The sequence below is a fragment of the Natator depressus genome, chromosome 9, assembly GCF_965152275.1.
Source record: "Natator depressus isolate rNatDep1 chromosome 9, rNatDep2.hap1, whole genome shotgun sequence".
Lineage (NCBI taxonomy): Eukaryota > Metazoa > Chordata > Testudines > Cheloniidae > Natator > Natator depressus.
Window position 1 is genome coordinate 18,092,382 of NC_134242.1, and position 18,279 is coordinate 18,110,660.

An 18,279-nucleotide genomic window follows, 5' to 3' on the forward strand; every position below is an offset into this window, starting at 1 on the left:
AACTTGCTGTTTTTCCTTTTCATTCTTTCAATGCTAGAGCATGAAGAAGTTTGAAATTTCAGAATAAAAATGTTATTTGCTTAGTAGCTGATTTTCTGTCTTCACAAAGACAGAATGATTTTGTGTTCCTTGTAGAGCCTATACTAAGATGACTAACAACAAGATTTCTTTGTAATGTGTGTATATTAAAACATACTTAATCTAGTCACTTCTCAACATGTATCTAATTCTCTCTGTTCTCAGCTTCTTGGAATGCGAAGAGGTAGTCTGATCTTATCCTCTGATGGAAAGATCTTATATTAATTTTCAGACAATACTCTGTCCACTTTTGTTGTGCATTATGGGACAAAAGAGGACTCTAGTGGTGTTAGTGATACAATAGATGTTTTTGTGTTTTTTTACAGGCACTCTTACAATTTCTCTCATATTAATCTCTGATATGCTCTCTCTTGTCAGCAATTTGCTGCTGGGTACTCTATCTTATCCCTTCCACGTAATGATATTGTACTAATGATCTAATAACACTTAGACTACTATGTCTTCACTGCCAAAAGGTGTGTTTTTTGCCGTGAGATAATTAATGTGAGTTAGCTATCTTGCTATAAAATGCTAGTGGAGATGACTCTAGTTTTTACTTAGATATAAGAAGGTGAGGGATAGTATAATGTTGACCTCATGTAGATACAGTGAGGCAGTAACTAACTGTGCCTTGTCTCCACTAAGATTTTAAAGTGAGAATGCTAACTTGTTAGTTATCTTGCTGTAAAAATATCCACCATTTTTGGCAGTAAAGACATAGTCATAAGTTCCCAAACTGTGAACAATTCATAGTGTCCGGAGCACTTGCTGGTGGTCTGCATATAGGTAAGCTGGTCACAAGTTGCTTGTTCACTTTGTTTCCGGTTGGCAGACACAGAACACATGGGTGGGGTGGATGGAATGAAGAACAAAAATAGACAGTGTGAGAATTTATTTTCAAAAAGGACAACATAGTTACCACTAAAGAGAACTAAAACTACATCAATATTTCCAAGTTCCATACATGGAAAAGTAATACTAGGAAACCTTTGCTAGCAAAAATGGAAGGAGAGACAGACTGTGTGATCGTGAAAGGCAAGGAGGGGTTGGTCCATGAGATACTCTTTCTATTAAGATTTGAAAAGTTTGAGAAGCCCTTTTCTAACTAGTCCTGTCTGAATGGTTAAGTATCGAGTTATGTGGTCTGGTTCTCCTTCCTCCACCTCAATGCTACAGCAGCTTCCAGATATTCCTAATAGTGTATGCTGCTGTTGCTTTGGCAGTGGTATGGTCCCAGATATTAAAATATTCATGTTCAGTTATTATTTTGGAATGTTGTCAACAGTTTCCTGGGGAACGCAAGAAGCAGAAGGGCAAAAAGCAATTTTCAGAAGTGTATAGCTCACTAAACCTGAATGGAATTTGATGGGATAAACAAAAGGCACTTTTCTATTCAAGGGCTCTCTCCCTGCTGAATTTCAAAATCCTGCTGCAAACAATGCAATGTTAATGACAGCTTCTCAAAAAGAGCTTTAAATGGAAAGTGTTAAGCAACCTAAAATAGGGGGTCGCTCCCAGCTCTGCCTATAACAAAATAAAGACTTTGAAAATGCACAGATCAGTTTCCCCTAAAAAAGTTTATATTCCACCACCTTCCCTGACCCAGCTGATACCAGTAGCTATCTCAGTGAATTCAGTAACATTTGTCCATTTTTCACAGTGCTTCCCAGTCACCTGGTAAATTATTTAGCAAGTTTAGAAATGGAAATGATATGAAATAAGTTGCTTTCCTTATAGCTCAGCTCTCTACAAGCCCAGACAAATGTTATCTATTTTCTGTCAATTTTCACCCGACCCCCTTCATACTGGCATGTGATGGCAGTGGCTGAACAATGAAAGGATTTTGTGCAGGTGAGCTGAACCATCCTTATCCGCATTTTGCAGATAAACTGCTAAAAGACACAGCAGCAGCAGCAGGTGAACAGTCGGAGTCTGGCAAAAATATGTGGCTCTGTGCATTTTGCTGTTGATTATATATATATATATATATATATGTATAAAATCTTCCTGGAGAAGCAGTTCCTCATCTGTCCCTCTTCCCTCTAGATCTGCTGAGTCAGCATTAATGTTTTTGATTGCTGCAGGTACTTTCGGTGAAAGTTCACCTGAAAAATTACTTTTTTCCCAACCACAAAAGTGTGACTGTTGTCTAAATTCCTTTTGATACTTTAAAGATGCTTTCTTCTCTCTCTATAAAATGTACAGTATTCTGTTACGCTAAGGGAGTTGATTTGGTCTTGCTGTTAAGGCAAGTCAGTATTGTTCATAATTGTGAACTATCCCATTTTACTTGTTGGCATGTCCTAGTTTTTGAAGGAACTGTTTAAGTAGAAGTAGAAATCTGCTAAGGATTTTAAAGAGACACTCTAATTTTAGAAATAATTTGAAAAAAATTTATGACATAACTCTGGCACTCGATGATGACCGGACATCAAAAAAATCTGCGAAAGTCTGGATCCTTATAGGAAGTTTGTCCACACTACTTAGGTTGTAAGCTCACTGGGGCATGGACCTTCTTTTTGTTCTGTCTTTGTACCACGCCTATTACAGTGGGGTCCTGGTTCATGACTGAGGCTCCTAAGTGTTACAGTAATACCAACTATAAATAATAATTCAGGCCTGTTCTGTCTCGAAAACTGGATTCACGCAAACCAGCTTTCTTATTATATCTGGCACTTCTGATTCCAGCTAAAACCTGGAGAGGCTGAGGTTAAAAAGTACTGAAAATTAAAGAAAAATATTAACCATTTCAGACCTCAGAAAAGCTCAGCTCAGTTTAGGTAAAGTCTGCAGCAGTAAACTCAGGGTCCTGAAATGACTCAGATCCTTTCTTTCAGACTGAATCCAGAAGATAGTTATAGGCAGTTGTGCCTCTGTCTCCAAATCCCTCAGCTGAGAGTCCACCAGAATCAGTCCTCTCCCCTATATTATTCACCATGGCTATGAAGCCATTGGAAAAAACTGACGAAAGAGCAAGGACAGAAATGCCACCAAGACATGGATGACATCCAACTGTAGGTCTCCTTTATGTCAATCATAGATAACAACATCTCTCAGCTTCCTCAATGTCTGAATAAAGAGCAGCAAGCGAAAGCTGAACACAAGCAACACTGAGATGCTGATTGGAAGAAGAAGATGCCTTGAAGAAACTTGTCATAATTCTCAGTCTGGCACATGCTGTTGTAGACATCTGTCCTGGGATTAAATTGGTCCATAGCATTTTTAGACTCCTCAGTGCCACAGGATGCTTAAATAGCTGTGTCAGGAAAAAAAAAAAAAGAAAGGCTGGGGTGGTGGTGGTGGAGGGAAGCACAACAAACCAACCAACCATACCACATGCTTCCATATGCAACTGGCCAGAAGACTGTGGCCCATCTTACTGAATACAGTGTAGACCATGGTGAGCCATATGTTAGTGACCCGGAGGCTTGACTCTTACATCTCATTGTATCTAGGAATTAATCCATATGCCCAGAAAATAGCTCCAAATGGTACAAAACACAGCAGGCCATCTGCTTAACAGTATAGGTGACCATGGGCACATCTTGCAGCTCTGCTCTTTGCACTGGTTCTCCACTCAAGAGAATTCAATTCAAGGTACCTCTCCTTATATTCAAAGGCCTACCAAGATTTGGGACTGAGAGAGTGGCTTTCCTTCTGCGACCATGTCTGTCAATGACAGCTATGTTCCACTATAACCATAAACCTGTCAACCAGGAGGAGGAGATAGAACTTTCACAGGAGCTAGATTTTGACTATGGAAGTCTCTCCAGCAAGAAATAGGAATGACTACGGGGCCTCACTGTGTGTTCAGCATTCATCTCTTTGACTTGGCTTTCCCTACCCCCCACCTCCACAAGTTATTTTCCTACAGGCTGGAATGGAAAAAAGAGTGACACTGTTGTTTCTATTTTTAAATACTTGGAGTCTACGACACAATAGTGATGAGGGCTTAGATAAATTGATGGACAGACAGGCAGAAGACAGCAGCTGCATTCTGTTTGGATATCACAATCAAGCAGCAGAGTGGTTAAAACAAATATTGAGTCCTTTTGTTACATTTATATCTTAATTTGTCTTTTTAAGAACTCTACTGTTGTTTTTAGTCTTCAGATCTTTTATTTTCTTAAGTCTTTGTCACTACAGCTCTCTTAAACTTTGTAGATAAATCTTCCAGTTTGTGGTATTTTTCCTTAAGGCTTCAGTTGTCTTCAATCTTTTCATTTCATCACATTTAAATATTTCAGACAATTTCAAGACATTCATAAATGGATATAATTAAGATTAGGTCCTAATAAGTGGTAGGAGAAAAAAAAAAACTTGTCTTCCAATCAAGACAATGAAAGTCCATCACAAGCCTCAATGGATTAAGACAAGTCTTTTTTTCTTATCCTTACAAAATGAACAAATTAAACACTATCCCACCAGCTGTATTCACTAGAAGCACTAAAGATAATCCCTTCCATTTGTTATTGGAAAGTGTTTTCCTTTGTAAGTATCAGCCTGCTTTACTGGCAGCCATGTAGGCCATAGATTAGAAAGCTGAGCAACACTTGGTAATGAAATCTGAAACTCACCTGGTTTTACCACAAAGCCAAAGCTTGGCTCAGATTTGTGATCCTTTGGTGTGAATGAGAGTAGTAGTAACATTTTTATCTTCTAAGCCATTTGCAATCAATCATTAATTACATAGTCCTTACAACATCCCTGCAAGATATGAGTTTGTCTCCATATTTTTCAGGGAAACTGAGTCACAGAAGAGAAGCACTCATTGCTGCATCAGTTGTCAGGAGATGTGCGCACATGCTGAGCTGCATGCATATGCTTAGCAGGGAACAAATCATGAGTTTTTAATTAAACAAATGCCCAAGGACTTCCAATGGGAGTCCTCCCAGAGTACAGACTGTTGAAACTAGTGAACATCAGGATTTAGCTTTGAGATGTGCAGGCAGCTACTGTATAGTGTGTCTAAAGAACAGTTTTTACAATGCTGCTAAACCTGTAGATCGGGCATGGAGACTGGGGGCCCTTCAGTGACAAATTTGTGTGGTATTTTAGTGCCTACGGTATGGAGTGTGAGCAGCTGCCGATTGACCACAATGGTAACTTCAGTCCCATAAGCAAGAACAATGGTTTATCACAACCCTGGCTGGGGCTCTTTGCAAGTTCTCATCTCCTCCTAGCTAAGATGATACCTCTGTCTAATATTCCTCGGACTCCTTCAATAAACATAAAGCTTCAGGACACTTTCCCTGTGACCTTGAACACCCCTCGCCTAGCACATAAAGGATGCTGGAACAAAATCAAATTGCACATTTAATTTTAGAGAGAGAAGGTAGGTGAGGTAATATCTTTATTGGACCAACTTCTGTTGGAGAGAGAAACAAGCTCTCTCTCTCACCAACAGAAGCTGGTCCAATAAAAGACATTACCTCACCCACCTTGTCTCTCTAATATCCTGGGACCAACATAGCTACAATAACACTGCATAATTTTACTCTGTTTAGGGGTTGTCCCAAAAAAATGGGTTTGCAAGACCCAGACTTTGTTGAACTGTAGTGGTGTGATTAAAAGCGCAATGTGCTCAGAATGTTGGTACGTGGTGGGTTACAGGAGATTGATTGCACAAAATTATCTGTGTCTCTGCTCAAAGTGTGTTGATTGGTTGTGGGTACTCAGATAAGTAAAGTGGTATTGTTTCTATTCCCTGACTGGATAATTGCACAAGGTTTTCCAGAGCAAATTTAAAGTTAATTTCCCACAAATTGTATAGGAGATTTTGAAATTTCCTTTCTGTGAATAGTTATGCCAGTAGAATTCAATTGCATGAATGTTTTGCAGAAAGTAAACAAAAGAGGCATGAGAATGGCTGAAATATTTGCAGATTTATTTATTTATTTACTCTGAGACCTCGTACATAGTATGGAAATGGTGTTGGTCCTGCTTTGAGCAAGGGATTGGACTAGATTGTTATACCAATAAAATAAAAACCAGCAGGATCTTATTAAAGGGGAAAAGGCAAAATGCCACATTTATTGTGAATACAGAAAGAATCATAGTAAGCAGTTAGTTATAGCTATAACATTCCATTCAATTTCATATTTATTCACACATTCATTCATACACACACAGGTTCTGCAAGGTTGTTATCATAGTTACCAGCCTTAGAGTTGCTCATGCCAAGCCACTGGCCAGGTGGCCTGGACATGAGGAGGGAGCAGGGCCTTGTCAGATGCTCATCTGATGCTCCTGGAAGTTGGTTTGCAGAATCAGATCCCAAAGTTCTCACTTTCTAGAGTCCATTTTTATAGGAATTTCTTCCTATACCAGTCTATGGGAATTGCTTCATCATGCTGTTGCTGAATCAATCAGCAGATGGCACATTCCTGACGGCTCCGTTCTGCCATATGTTATCTTGTTCTTTGGTTCTCCCATTTTTGAAGCTGTTGGGTGGATTCCAGTCTGCCCTCCGGGGGTCCTCTGGTTATTTCCACTTGACGCCTTCTTCATCCGATGGACACTGGATTCTTAGGCTGGCACCTCCCTGATCATTCAGTTATTATCTATACCAAGCATTCATCCACATACATCCTCTATCTCTATTTTAATCACAATTGTTAACAAAGCGAGACGAATACAACGAAAGGGCGGGGAGTCTCTGGGTGCTGTTTCTGTTGTTACAGAGTATTGCTTTGAGTCTCTCTCTGTGTAAGTAGTTGTTGTTACAAAGAATTGCTTTGAGAACAGACTCTGTCTTAGAATGTACTAACACAATTAGCAGCTTGCAAGTTTCACACATAGAGGGACAGAAACAGTACCAAAAACCAAGAGGCCTCTTAATTAGTAATACCCTGGAATTTAAACTATGGGGAATCAAACTCATTTGTGATTTTAATACAGAACTTCTTTAATATGATCCAACATGATGACCTCCAGAGATCTCTTCCAACCCTAATATTCTAATTCTATGAAATGTACACTAATCAGGAAAATAACTAAGAGGGCAAAACCATTCCATCACTGATCTTGGTGAAGGATGGTGTGTCACCTAACTGAACTGCACTGAGCAGACCTCCTCACTTCCCTGTGGTTCTCTTAATGCTTCCTGTCTGTACAATGGAGAGTCAAATCCTAAGTAATTTACCCAAAGGTACAAACGGGGTCAATTTCAAAATTTGATTACAACTTGGGAGTTCCTCACAGGCCAGTGGGATCTGCACCCACTTATTCCACAGCTGAATTTGGCCTTTTATGTAATTTGAAACTAAAATGCTAAGCAAAACTCCGTTATTCCGAATAGAACCAGAACAAAAGTTGGCATAAACCCTAGCAAACCAATCCTGCTAAGGCCCAATGAGCTGTACGTGATAGATATGGCAAATTCCTGCAATATGCTTGCAAAATCTTATGGTATTAAATGCAAACTTTATGTATCATTATGGGTTGGGATTGTACGTAAGGGGGAGGCATGGGAGTTCAAAGGATTATATTGAAATTGTGCCAAATGAGAATGGACTTTTGGGACAATAAGTGTGAAATGGATTTCCTGGGAAAGATCTAGGGAAAGGTTAATACAAAGTCCCTACCCATGGTTATAGAAAAACTCAGCCTTTTGAAGCTTTGTCCTGAGAACAGTGTGATTGTCTGCTGAATACCTGTGCCTGGAGGTTGGAGATCAAAGGCCCAAGCCATAAAAAGAAACAGCTGATCCACACAGTTTGGGTTCTGGTTCTGAATCTGAGACCGTTATGAACTTGTAACCATGGGGAAACAACAGTTGTGGGTTTTGAAGGACTGACATCTACCCGTGCCTGACATTTCTCTGTAATGCTTTCACCTAAAGAATAAATGTGCTTGCTTACAAAGAGCTGTGTGATAACATAAGCATGGGTAATTACTGCTGTTCATGGCCTTTGAAGAGAAAGCAAAGTGCAGACGCTGGCCTGTTTTAGTAGTGTGGCTTGCTGGGAATATCATAGTGTAGGTAGGGAACTGTGCAGCCTTAACACCCTGGTCAAGAGGGAGAAGGATGCAGGTCCCTGCCCAAGAGAGGTGACAGCTGAGGCATGAGGAGCAGAGAGTGCCTCCTTGTGAGGGACCATGGAGGAGTAATACAGGTGCAGTTGCCCCAATCTATAACACCGTACTCCTGAGTCCTTTCTAACTACAGGTTACAGTTTTAAAAAGACTATTCCAAAATATTTTCAGTATAGATTGAGTATAAAAAAGCACCAGGATAACAAACCTGGTTTTACCTATCACAAACAGATTAGAAACAAAGATACATAATGGCATTTTAAGAGCCTAGAAAAACAAGGAGAGTTTATAACTTATAGCACAACTCCACCAGATGGATTTTAGCTGAATTTCAGTTTTGTCCTTCTGAACTTTGACTGTATATTTACTTTCAAGTAAAGTAAACCTGGAGGAAATAATGCATTTATCTATTTTATGTAATCTGCATTTTTGAAACTTGCCAAAAATGAAAAACCAACATTTGATTGTAAAAGTCAGATTTAAACATATAAAACAAAAATGAGAATTGAGCAGCAGAGGAAAGGCACAAAATATTGTGAATGGAACATAAATGATCTAAACATATTTATGGTGAAATTTGCTGAAGTTCAAAATTCCAGCTCTAAATTCATTGCCCCACTGAATGCCCCATGTATTAAAATGTTCCAAATCCTCTACATAAAGGAGTTAGAGGCTCTGGATGATCTTCCAGCTATGGGGCCTGATCCAAAGCCCACTGAAGTCAATGGGAATCTTTACAGCTTACGGGGACTGATTCCAACTTTATCCAGAGAGGAGTGTTGTGTGAATTCCTCTCATAGAATACAATTTGAAAGAAAGGTTTCACTGCCTTCCCAGTTTTTGAAATAAAGGTATTCTTGGACATTCTTTCAATGATATTGAAATGTGAAGTATGTCTTTCACATGCATTAACAATAACAAACAGGTTAGCTATATACTTGTCATTGAAAGTTAATGTCACACAACACCTGAAAATGAGTTAACAATTGCATTTATCTAATTATTGGTAGCAAGACTTTTTTATTTACAACTGTGTTAGACAATTATACCATGCCTGACGTACGGTCTGGAATACAGTTTGGCTAGCATAGTTTTCAGAATATATCCATTGTTCAACCATAATGTAAACAGGGCTACAGGAGGCTATTGCTTTCCCCAGCTAATATTTCACTATGTATGTATTTACTTTTTTTAAAAAAAGATGTTTGTTTTGGGCACAGCATCTCTAAAACAAATGTTTTTTGATACCAGAAATACACATTGCTCATCTTCTTATACAAGTAATAGAGCACTAATTTCTTAGGTGTAGTCAGTGTGTTTCTATCACCCTTGGAAACATTTTTTCAGTGTAAAATAAGTTAAAAGCAATGATCTATTGTGCTTTTCCACCCACACTTATTGTGAAACACAAAACAATCCAATATGAGTTTGAGAGAAGAGTATACTTAATAGTTTTAGCTTCACACATTATGCAGAATAGGGTCCCTTCTTAAGATTAAGTAATCACATGAGTTTCCACAGACTCTCATCACAAAATTGCCTGTTGGTACAAAATCTTTAAAATTGTACTGTAACCAAGTTGATGAAGGAAAAAATACTGCCAGACATATTAAGAAGTCAAGAAAAACTGTGTAACTTGTTTTGTGCCTCCCAGCTTGAATGCATAAGGGACAAATGCAAATTTTCCAAATGAAGTACAGCTCACAGTGCATAAATCTCAAACGGACAGTAGTTTGCACTTATTAACACTTGGCTTGGATCATAAATGAAGCACTTTTTCCTGAAATGCCAGCTTTTCTGTAAAGACTGGCTTTTCCCTAAAGGAACATCAATTATAAATCATGGTCTGGTAGCAAAATTGGCAGAGCTAGGCTTGAAGCAAATAAACTGGGAAATACGACTGATTTAAAAATGAGTGTGTTGCCATGCATTTTAGCCATCATTTGAGGAAATGGTTTGGGGGTCATTATTCACTGGTAGGCATATAAATTCCATTGCTGGAATTTTTAAAAGCTTATGAAGGCACAAGTGGCTTGCTGCACAACCCAAATGGGGCTCACTGCATCAGGGAATTTCCAGAAAAGCTTGCTTATCATGATTAAGTTCCCCGAGCTCTGTGAGGGCTGAACACTCCAAAAGCATGTTGCTGCGAGTAGTTAAGGGGCTGACAGCTCATTTGAGACTTTGAAAAGCACTTAGATGCTTCTATGTCCTCAGCCAGGTAGGTTTGGAGTTAAGCGTTGCAAGGGGCATGCAGGTGCAGATTAAGCCACTCAGCCATCAGCTATTTATTGGCTTCTCAAGACACAGTGCACCCAGAGATGCTTCTCCTAAATAGGTTTAAAAAAAAAAAAAAAAAAAAAAACCTAAGGAGCATGGGTGAAAGAGAGACACAAACCTTTGCAATGAGTCCTAGTGTTAGGACTGGGTTCAAGGGGGGTGAGAGAACAGATAGAGTAGAAAATATGGATGGGGAGGAAGGGTGGTTGGAAGGAGGGTATTTCCAGTATTTTCCAATACAGATTGTGGGCTACATCAGCTACTGGATTCATCATGCTGCCATGGATGCAACCAGGCTCCTTATGGAAGTGAGGGAAAGTGGGAGGTGGGCTAAGCTAACCTTGGCTCAGATAGAAGAAACACAATTATTGAACATAGGATTTGTCAGCCAAGGAGGACCTTCCTTGGCCTAACTGAAGCACACAAATGATGCAAGCATATCCCAGAAGCCATCGTGAACTGGAGTACAGAATGCCTCTCAGTTCCCATCTGGGTCATCAACACTCTAAACATAATTGTTAATAGGGCCATCAAAGACACAACTGGAAACTGCCAATCTACTTCTTGACCCAGGCTAGAGAATTTCTTAATCACCCTGGTGAGCAGCATAGCTCAATACATACCCTTTTCCAGGGCCTAAATCCATTCCCTTGACTGTAGGAATTCACCCAGGTAAGTCCATCAACTGCTGAAGAATTTAAACTTTCATTTTAAAATAAAATAGCACTTGAAAATATTCCCAATGTGAACCAAGCAGAACACAGCACCGCATCAGTTACAAAGCCTGGAGAAAGATAAATCCAGTGCTGCCTTCACCATTGGTAGGTTTGCAGTGGGGGGTCAACTGCCACTGCTGCTTGGAGTAGAATGCCATGGGGCAAATAGCTCTGCAGCTGTGGAAGTGGAGGGGGATCCCTTCATAAAACCAATCTGCTGTGACATTGGGTGGGTGGGCCCCCTGCTGTGCAGTGGCTCCAATCATTCTCTCTCTCAGGGATTTGGCTGGCTGGTTTTTACTCAGATGCTCAGGCTTTGCTCGCCATATGTGGGATTGGGAAGGAATTTTTCCCCCGGTCACATTAGCAGCGACCTTGTGGGCTAATTCATTTATTTTGCCTTCATCTCCAGTGTGTGGATGTGGGTCACTTGCCAGGATTATCTGAGTATATTTCACTTAATCATTTCCCTGCCATTATGGAAGCCTTGAGCACTGGTGTACCTTATCCCTCCAATTATCTGCTTGTGGCACATAAAAGTCTAGTCTTTTGTGGGCTGTAATACTTTGGTCTCACCTTGGGTGCTGGGTTCAGCGTGCAAGTGCTAGGTGGTGGTGTTGGTGGCCTGTGATAGATGAAGTCAGATGAAATGATCTGGAGGTCCCTTCAACTCTATGTAGTGCAGAAGGGTACAAACATCCCACTGATTGGTGGCACAGGCACCCACACATACGCAGAACCCTGTGCTTGGTGTAGTAACATCTGGGTGAGGGGAGCCAACCATACAAGTGGCTATGGTAGCAGATAGGTTCTGGTTGCAAGATGCCTCACAGCTTCTTAGCCTCCTGCTCTAGTTCTGGAAGGAGGACACCTAAGCCTCCCACAGAGAGCTCTATGTATGGGGCCGGTACAAACTGAATTCTTGGATGGGGGGAAGACGGTGCACCATTAAGATAATGTGGTGGGAGTAAGACCAACTGATTTGGGGGCAACAGCGATAGCTTTACCAAATCTCATGATTTCATTGCAAGTCTCACAATGCTTTTTCTTAAACTCCCAGCTGCTGGTATCAAAGTACTACATGAGAATCTCAGCTTTCCCCGGGGGGGGGGGGGGGGAGAGGGGTGTGTTTGGGCAGGTGTGGAATGTAAGTTTTAAGGCCTCATGTTTGGAGAGAAATGTTTGGGAACATGAAGCTAGTGCACCCTAAATTCAGTAATCAGCAGGCCCTTACAAAGAACCCAAAATGTATTATTTTTTAGAAATCTGAGATTTAAAAGTCATATCATGATATTTGGTAGCCTGCATCCCGGTTTTTGAACACCTGGAGCTGACAATACAGGGTTGGGGAATCCCTTGATGTGATTTATGTGGGGGTAGCCGCACTGATGGATGTATTGGCCGCATGCATGATAAGCACTGCATTAACTGGGGGCTGCATGTTCAGCTGGGGGCAATAGCGTGTTACCCAGCTGGTGTGGGCCTAAGCAAGCCAGGGTGGGGCTCAGGGCCCTGGTGTATTTGGTCCTTGGGCTACTAGGGGCTGCTGGTGCTTATTTGCAAGCCCTCCCTGAGAACTAAAAACTCCTCTAGGTAAAGTCACTAGCAAGCCATGGCCTGGACCAATGGGCACCAGGGGAGCATCCCTTGCTCAGCAGGGTCACGAAGCGAGCACTCCCCCTCCCTTCACCATGGTGTAACATGGATTCGCCTCTACCTCCCCCCCCTCCTGCCGCCCAGAATGGACTTTCCCCTAACTCCGCACTACCCTCCCGGCAGTCTCAGTGGTACATTCCGCGTCGCAGTTGTCCTGGGAACCGCGTACGCCGGTCGCTATGCGCACGGCGCTGGAGCCGCGCCACCAGGTGTGGGTGAGGGGAGCCTGGGTGAGCCGCCCCTTCAGCTCGGGGACAGGCAGGCAGCGGCGGCCGGAGCCCAGGCCGTGGGGGAGCAGGTGCCCGGCTCCCGCGTGCGCGGGCGGGGCCCCTGGGAGGGGCATGGAGGTGGCCAGTCAGCGGACCCCAGCAGACCTCTGGGGGCGGGGAGAGCATTGGAGCAGACCGGGGGAGGGGCAACAGGGGTGAGTGGTGGGAGCCTTGGCACAGGCCCCGGGAGGGGAGCGGAGATGGGGTAGGCAGTGGACTCCAGCCGGTCCCTGTGTGGGAGCACGGGAGCAGGTTGTGGGAGAGGGGGGAGATGGATGGTTGGTTTCCAGCAGCCCCCTCGGTGAGAGGTGTGTGAGTGCGCGCGCGGGGGAGGGGGCGGGGAGGAATTGGTGCAAGGTCCGGGGGGGGGAATGGAGATGGGGTGGGCATTAGAGTCCCTAGGGATTGGGGAGGTGTACCCTAGAGACAGTCCTACACATGTATATGGAAACGCACCCGTTATGGAGGTACCGCTGCATGCTGTTTACAGTATTTTTTTAGGGTGACCAGACAGCAAGTGTGAAAAATCAGGGGGGATGGGGGTAATAGGACCTATAGAAGAAAAAGACCCCCAAATCGGGACTGTCCCTGTAAAATCGGGACATCTGATCACCCTGGTATTTTTCCTTTTTGCTGTGTAAATCACCTACAGTGCTGTGTGCATTATGGACAGAGAAATATGAGACTTTTAATAAGTCTAACTCATGATTCAGGTTATGTTGCATCTCTGTACAAGTTCATTGAAATTCTCCCTCCTGTCTCTCCAGAGCTAATCCGAGGAGCAACCAAACCTGTGAACCTTACTTAGCTGGGAGAAGAGTTAGTTTTAATGAAATTGCTAAAGGCAAGAGTTTAATTTGCTTGAGGTTTTGAATGCCTAAGAAATAGGCAGAGGAAGTTCAAGGGCCCTCTCTTGGGAAGTCTTCAGCGCAAGTGCAGGTGCCTGAAAGTGTCTTAATGTTAGAAATACAGTAGAACCTCAGACATAAGAACACCAGAGTTACAAACTAACCAGTCAACCACACATCTCATTTGGAGCTGGAAGTATGTAGTCAGACAGCAGAGATGGCGGGGGGAGAAGAAGCAAATACTATACAGTACAGTATTGTGTTAAATGTAAACTACTAAGAAAAAGGGAAAGTCTTAAAAAAAGATTTGACAAAGTAAGGAAACTGTTTTTGTGCTCGTTTAATTTAAATTAAAATGGTTAAAAGCAGCATTTTTCTTTTGTATAGTAAAGTTTCAAAGCTGTATTAAGTCAATATTCATGTGTAAACTTTTGAAAGAAACATTGACAAACTTTGAAGGAAGCCACTCTATCTTTACTTGGCAAGAGGGAAGATTGGTGTCAACTATGTCCTTTAAAGTTAGGGGAAAGTGAAAGTGAGATAAAATAGGGAAGATCCTGGAAGACCCATGGAACAAAGAAAATGGGGAAATGGAAACAAAATGGGGTGAGGAGGCAGCAGGGCAAAGAGGCTTTAGGAACATGCAGTAATCAGAGAAAGAGACTAGGTAGCAAGATGTAAATGCCCAAAAGTGAGTGGGGGAGGTAGGGTGAGAATGAAATATAGGAAGGAGATATTTTTCTGAGTTTCTTTTTGCTAGGATTCCAATTAGCAGTAAAAGGATATTTGGAAATAAAATTTTCCTTTAAAGTTAAAAAAAGACTGCTGTGAAAGAGAGAGAGCAAGCATGACTGGTGGATCCTGGCTGACAAAAGGAGAGGGGATTTCACTGGGCATTTTACTAAAATGAAGACTACAAGATTAAACTTCAGTGCAAGAAGGAAACTAGTACACAGCTGTACAAACTCCTGCTCCTACATGCTTCTTTATAGCAGCATGCACTAAAGATTTATAATTTTCAACTGTAAGTCACAACATGAAAGAAATAATTTGAAATTTTTGCTTGCCACTCAAATACCTCTTTTCATTTGATAAAGCTATACACAGACACGCAGGATTCGTATAAGTAAAACTCAGAAATCTTTGCATAGCTGCTTGCAATTTTTTGAATTAGCTTTTAAATATCTAAAACATATCCTAAGATTTTGCGACCTATGCCTCTGAACCTGCCATTGGATCCAAATGAATATACTTTTACATTCAGGCGGAGTCCCGTTGAAGTCAGTGGAGTACTACGTGGTTGTAAAAGTCCACTCATATGGATCTGATTTCAGCATAGGGTCCATATTAACTGAAGTGTTGTGCAGTTAATGTAAAATGTCACATTTATACCATTGATATGTAACTAAAACAGTGTAGCAGTGAAATCTTTATTTAACTGTTAGTGGGGTGTTTGCTACTGCCAGTTGTATAGTAAATAATTGTAAAGTGAAATCATGTGTTTTTTTTTTTCCAAAATAAGTCAAGTGTTTTGTCTCTGATTATCTTTATGAACAACCTGGTGCTTCACAAAATACATCTAACAGCAACAGGTCATTAGTGTCTCGTCCTAAGGTGACTTGCTAAAGGTAAAGAGAATTGTTTTGAAAATTCTACTTTTACATAAAGTGCTTCAGATTATGTATTTTTGTAAACATTTACTTTGAATGACTAAGAATTTACTTTGCCTCCCATTGTTGTACTGTGATATAATGACCTATGCACAGACAGAATGCATAATAATTTATTACAGGTTTTCTTCAAAGAAAATGGTCAAAGCCTCGAAGGCACCCACTGTAGGCTCCTGGGTCCTCAGCCATCGTATCTCTTGGGTCGAGACCCACATCTCTCTCCCTCCTGAATGATTTTTTTTCCAGGCTGCAAAGTTCCTTGCCTACACTGTAATATTCCCAGCAAGCCAGACTGCCTGAGCAGGCCCAGGTCTGCGCTTTGCTTGCTCTCCAGAGGCTATAAACAGTGTAATTGGCAACAGTTATAAGTTACCATACAACTTTTCCTAAACAACAGGGCTGCCCGGGGGGGGGGAGGGAAGTGGGGGCAATTTGCTCCTGGCCCCGCAGGGCTCCCCATGAGAGTTTTCAGGGCCCCCTTCAGTGCTGCCGAACACACCCGGAGTGAAGGACCCGCCGCCGCTTCATCCGTTCTGGGTCTTGGGCAGCAATTCAGCTCTGGGGGGTCCTTCCGCTCTATGTCTTTGGCGAAGTGACCCAGAGTGGAAGGACCCGTGCTGCCGAAGATCCTAGGCCCCCTGAATCCTCTGGGCGGCCCTGCTAAACAAGCACATTTATTCTTAAGGTGAAAGCATTACAGAGAAAAGATTAAACAAAAAAAATAAAAGAACCTTTGTGCAAGCTAAAAAGCTTACCAGAAGTCATCCCAACTCCAACCTCTGGTAGTGTCAGCCTTCGAGATCCACAGCTAGGTTTTCTCAGTGGTTACAAATTCAAAGCTGTCTCAGATTCAGAACTAGAATATCCATGAATAAGTTAGTTTTTTCTTTATACATCTTAGACCTTTGATTTTGAGACTACAGGAACAGGTAATCAGCAGATAATAGTTCAATAGGTTTTTTTCAGGAATATTGTAGACAACTGCCATATCTGTCACAACGGTGTTACAGGCATTAAATCTAAACAATGCCTTAGAAATATAGTTTTAAAAAATACTACTTGAGGCCACTAAACTGGCCTCAGTTCTTTGTCATATGGGTTTTTAAATTTTCATAAATCTTCAGAGTCTGAATCAAAAGTAGAATAGCTGTGCCAGCTAGTTTAACTGCCTCACTGCTGCTAGAACACACGTCCTCTGAAAGCAGATTCTTTTTTTTATTATTGAACATCCATTGAGATGAATGGAGCATCAAGTCTTGCCAAAGGCATCCAGTCACATTAGATAAATGCACTTGGTGCATGTTTCTGACATTTCTTTCAGCATTAAAATGGTCACAATTTTCAGTCCTTCTGTACTAGGACTTTTAACCAAGTTTTTAACCAGTTAGCAACATGATTGGCTCTAAAGATGGTTTGTGTTTAGTGTGCATTAAGAAACTGTGACTGCTAATCATGAGTCATCCTTGCCAGCATCCTAGGCTGGCTTATGGCTGTATTCCTGTGATCAGGCTGTAACAATGTCATTCTGCTATGTAGTTGGAACTCTCTAAACCATGTCTGCACAACATGATCTTCAGCCGTTCCAGAAATCTTGGTAGTAGGCCATGCCAGAGTGCATTGTCTCTCAGGCTGCTTGTACTTCTGATTGTGAGACTTTTCCCAAAATGCAATGAAATAAACATGATTAGTGTCATGACACGTACAGACATGCCCATGCTATGGTTTTGTCTTTACAAAGTTGAAACTGGATCACATGAGCATGTCATAACTCAGATTAAAAGAATAAAAATAAAAAATTGAAAGTATAGTCAAGATCTTTGATTCTGGAGAGTACAGCAGAAACCCGGAAAAAACCATATAGTTACCATTTTGTATGGATTTGTGCTTGATATATGATAGCTTTCAGCTTCCCTAATACTTTACTGTGATTTTATTCTGACTTTGCCTCCTGTTAGTGCTCATTTTAGCACTGGTATTTGGACCTTATTTTGTTCATCTGTTCTATAGGTAGTCTTCAAGAAAGCCTTGTTTTATTAAATACTGAACCAAGTTCAACCTTGGTTAATCCATGCAACCACATTGTATTCAGTGGGTTTGCAAGGGTGTAACTGAGAATGGAATGTGGCCCAGAGTTTCATATAAATGCTCTAAAAGTTATTTTAGTTTAATTTATATTTTCTTTAGCATTTTATTGCCATATTATATAATGCATTTCTGCTTTCCAACTCTTTTTCCTGTACATGAAAAATTGTAAAAACTATTACAATGCTCCAACATATTAATTTCAATCCAGTTGTTCAATTTGAACAGGTTACTAACCACAAAGAATTTCACAAATCATTCTGATTTTTTTGAGAAGAGTTCGCACTGGGAATCATGAACGTCAATGACTTTGTAATACTGCCAGGTTCAAAGACTGGAACTTCCGTAAAATTAAAAGTGAAGTAAGTGCATTTCTTCTGACTATGATAGAAATGTTGACTTTACATTTTTAATAACTTTATATGCAACATTAAGTATGAGATTATGTTTGCACAAAAGTAAGAATCATAGATATATCTCTCTACTACTGTTTTTCCAGGCTCTTATTCTTATCTGCCTCCTCCTCCTTAGGTTTTTTTTTAACCTCCTTATTGAATTTATTCATGGGAATTATTGCTATGCAGATTATCTAATATATACTGTCTTTATTAAGGCCTTGTGTACCCTATAGAGGGTTTTCCAG

General features: G+C 41.1%; 1 protein-coding gene across 11 annotated transcripts in view; it reads left to right on the top strand.

Annotated features, from left to right (window-relative positions):
- The first annotated feature begins 12,902 nt into the window (after nucleotides 1–12,902).
- The window catches only part of ZBBX (zinc finger B-box domain containing), a 48,663-nt gene continuing 43,286 nt past the window's right edge, over nucleotides 12,903–18,279 (top strand). For 2 of the 11 annotated variants that reach the window (XM_074963617.1, XM_074963627.1), the window contains exons 1-3: nucleotides 12,908–12,976; nucleotides 15,407–15,512; nucleotides 17,865–17,998. In XM_074963617.1, the coding sequence (XP_074819718.1) occupies nucleotides 17,931–17,998 (68 nt within the window). In that variant the 5' untranslated portion in view covers nucleotides 12,908–12,976; nucleotides 15,407–15,512; nucleotides 17,865–17,930. Of the gene's footprint in view, nucleotides 12,998–13,172; nucleotides 13,192–13,318; nucleotides 13,345–13,861; nucleotides 13,881–15,406; nucleotides 15,513–17,864; nucleotides 17,999–18,279 lie in introns of those variants that run through there. The other 9 variants (XM_074963621.1, XM_074963626.1, XM_074963622.1 and 6 more) reach the window with 9 other exon arrangements.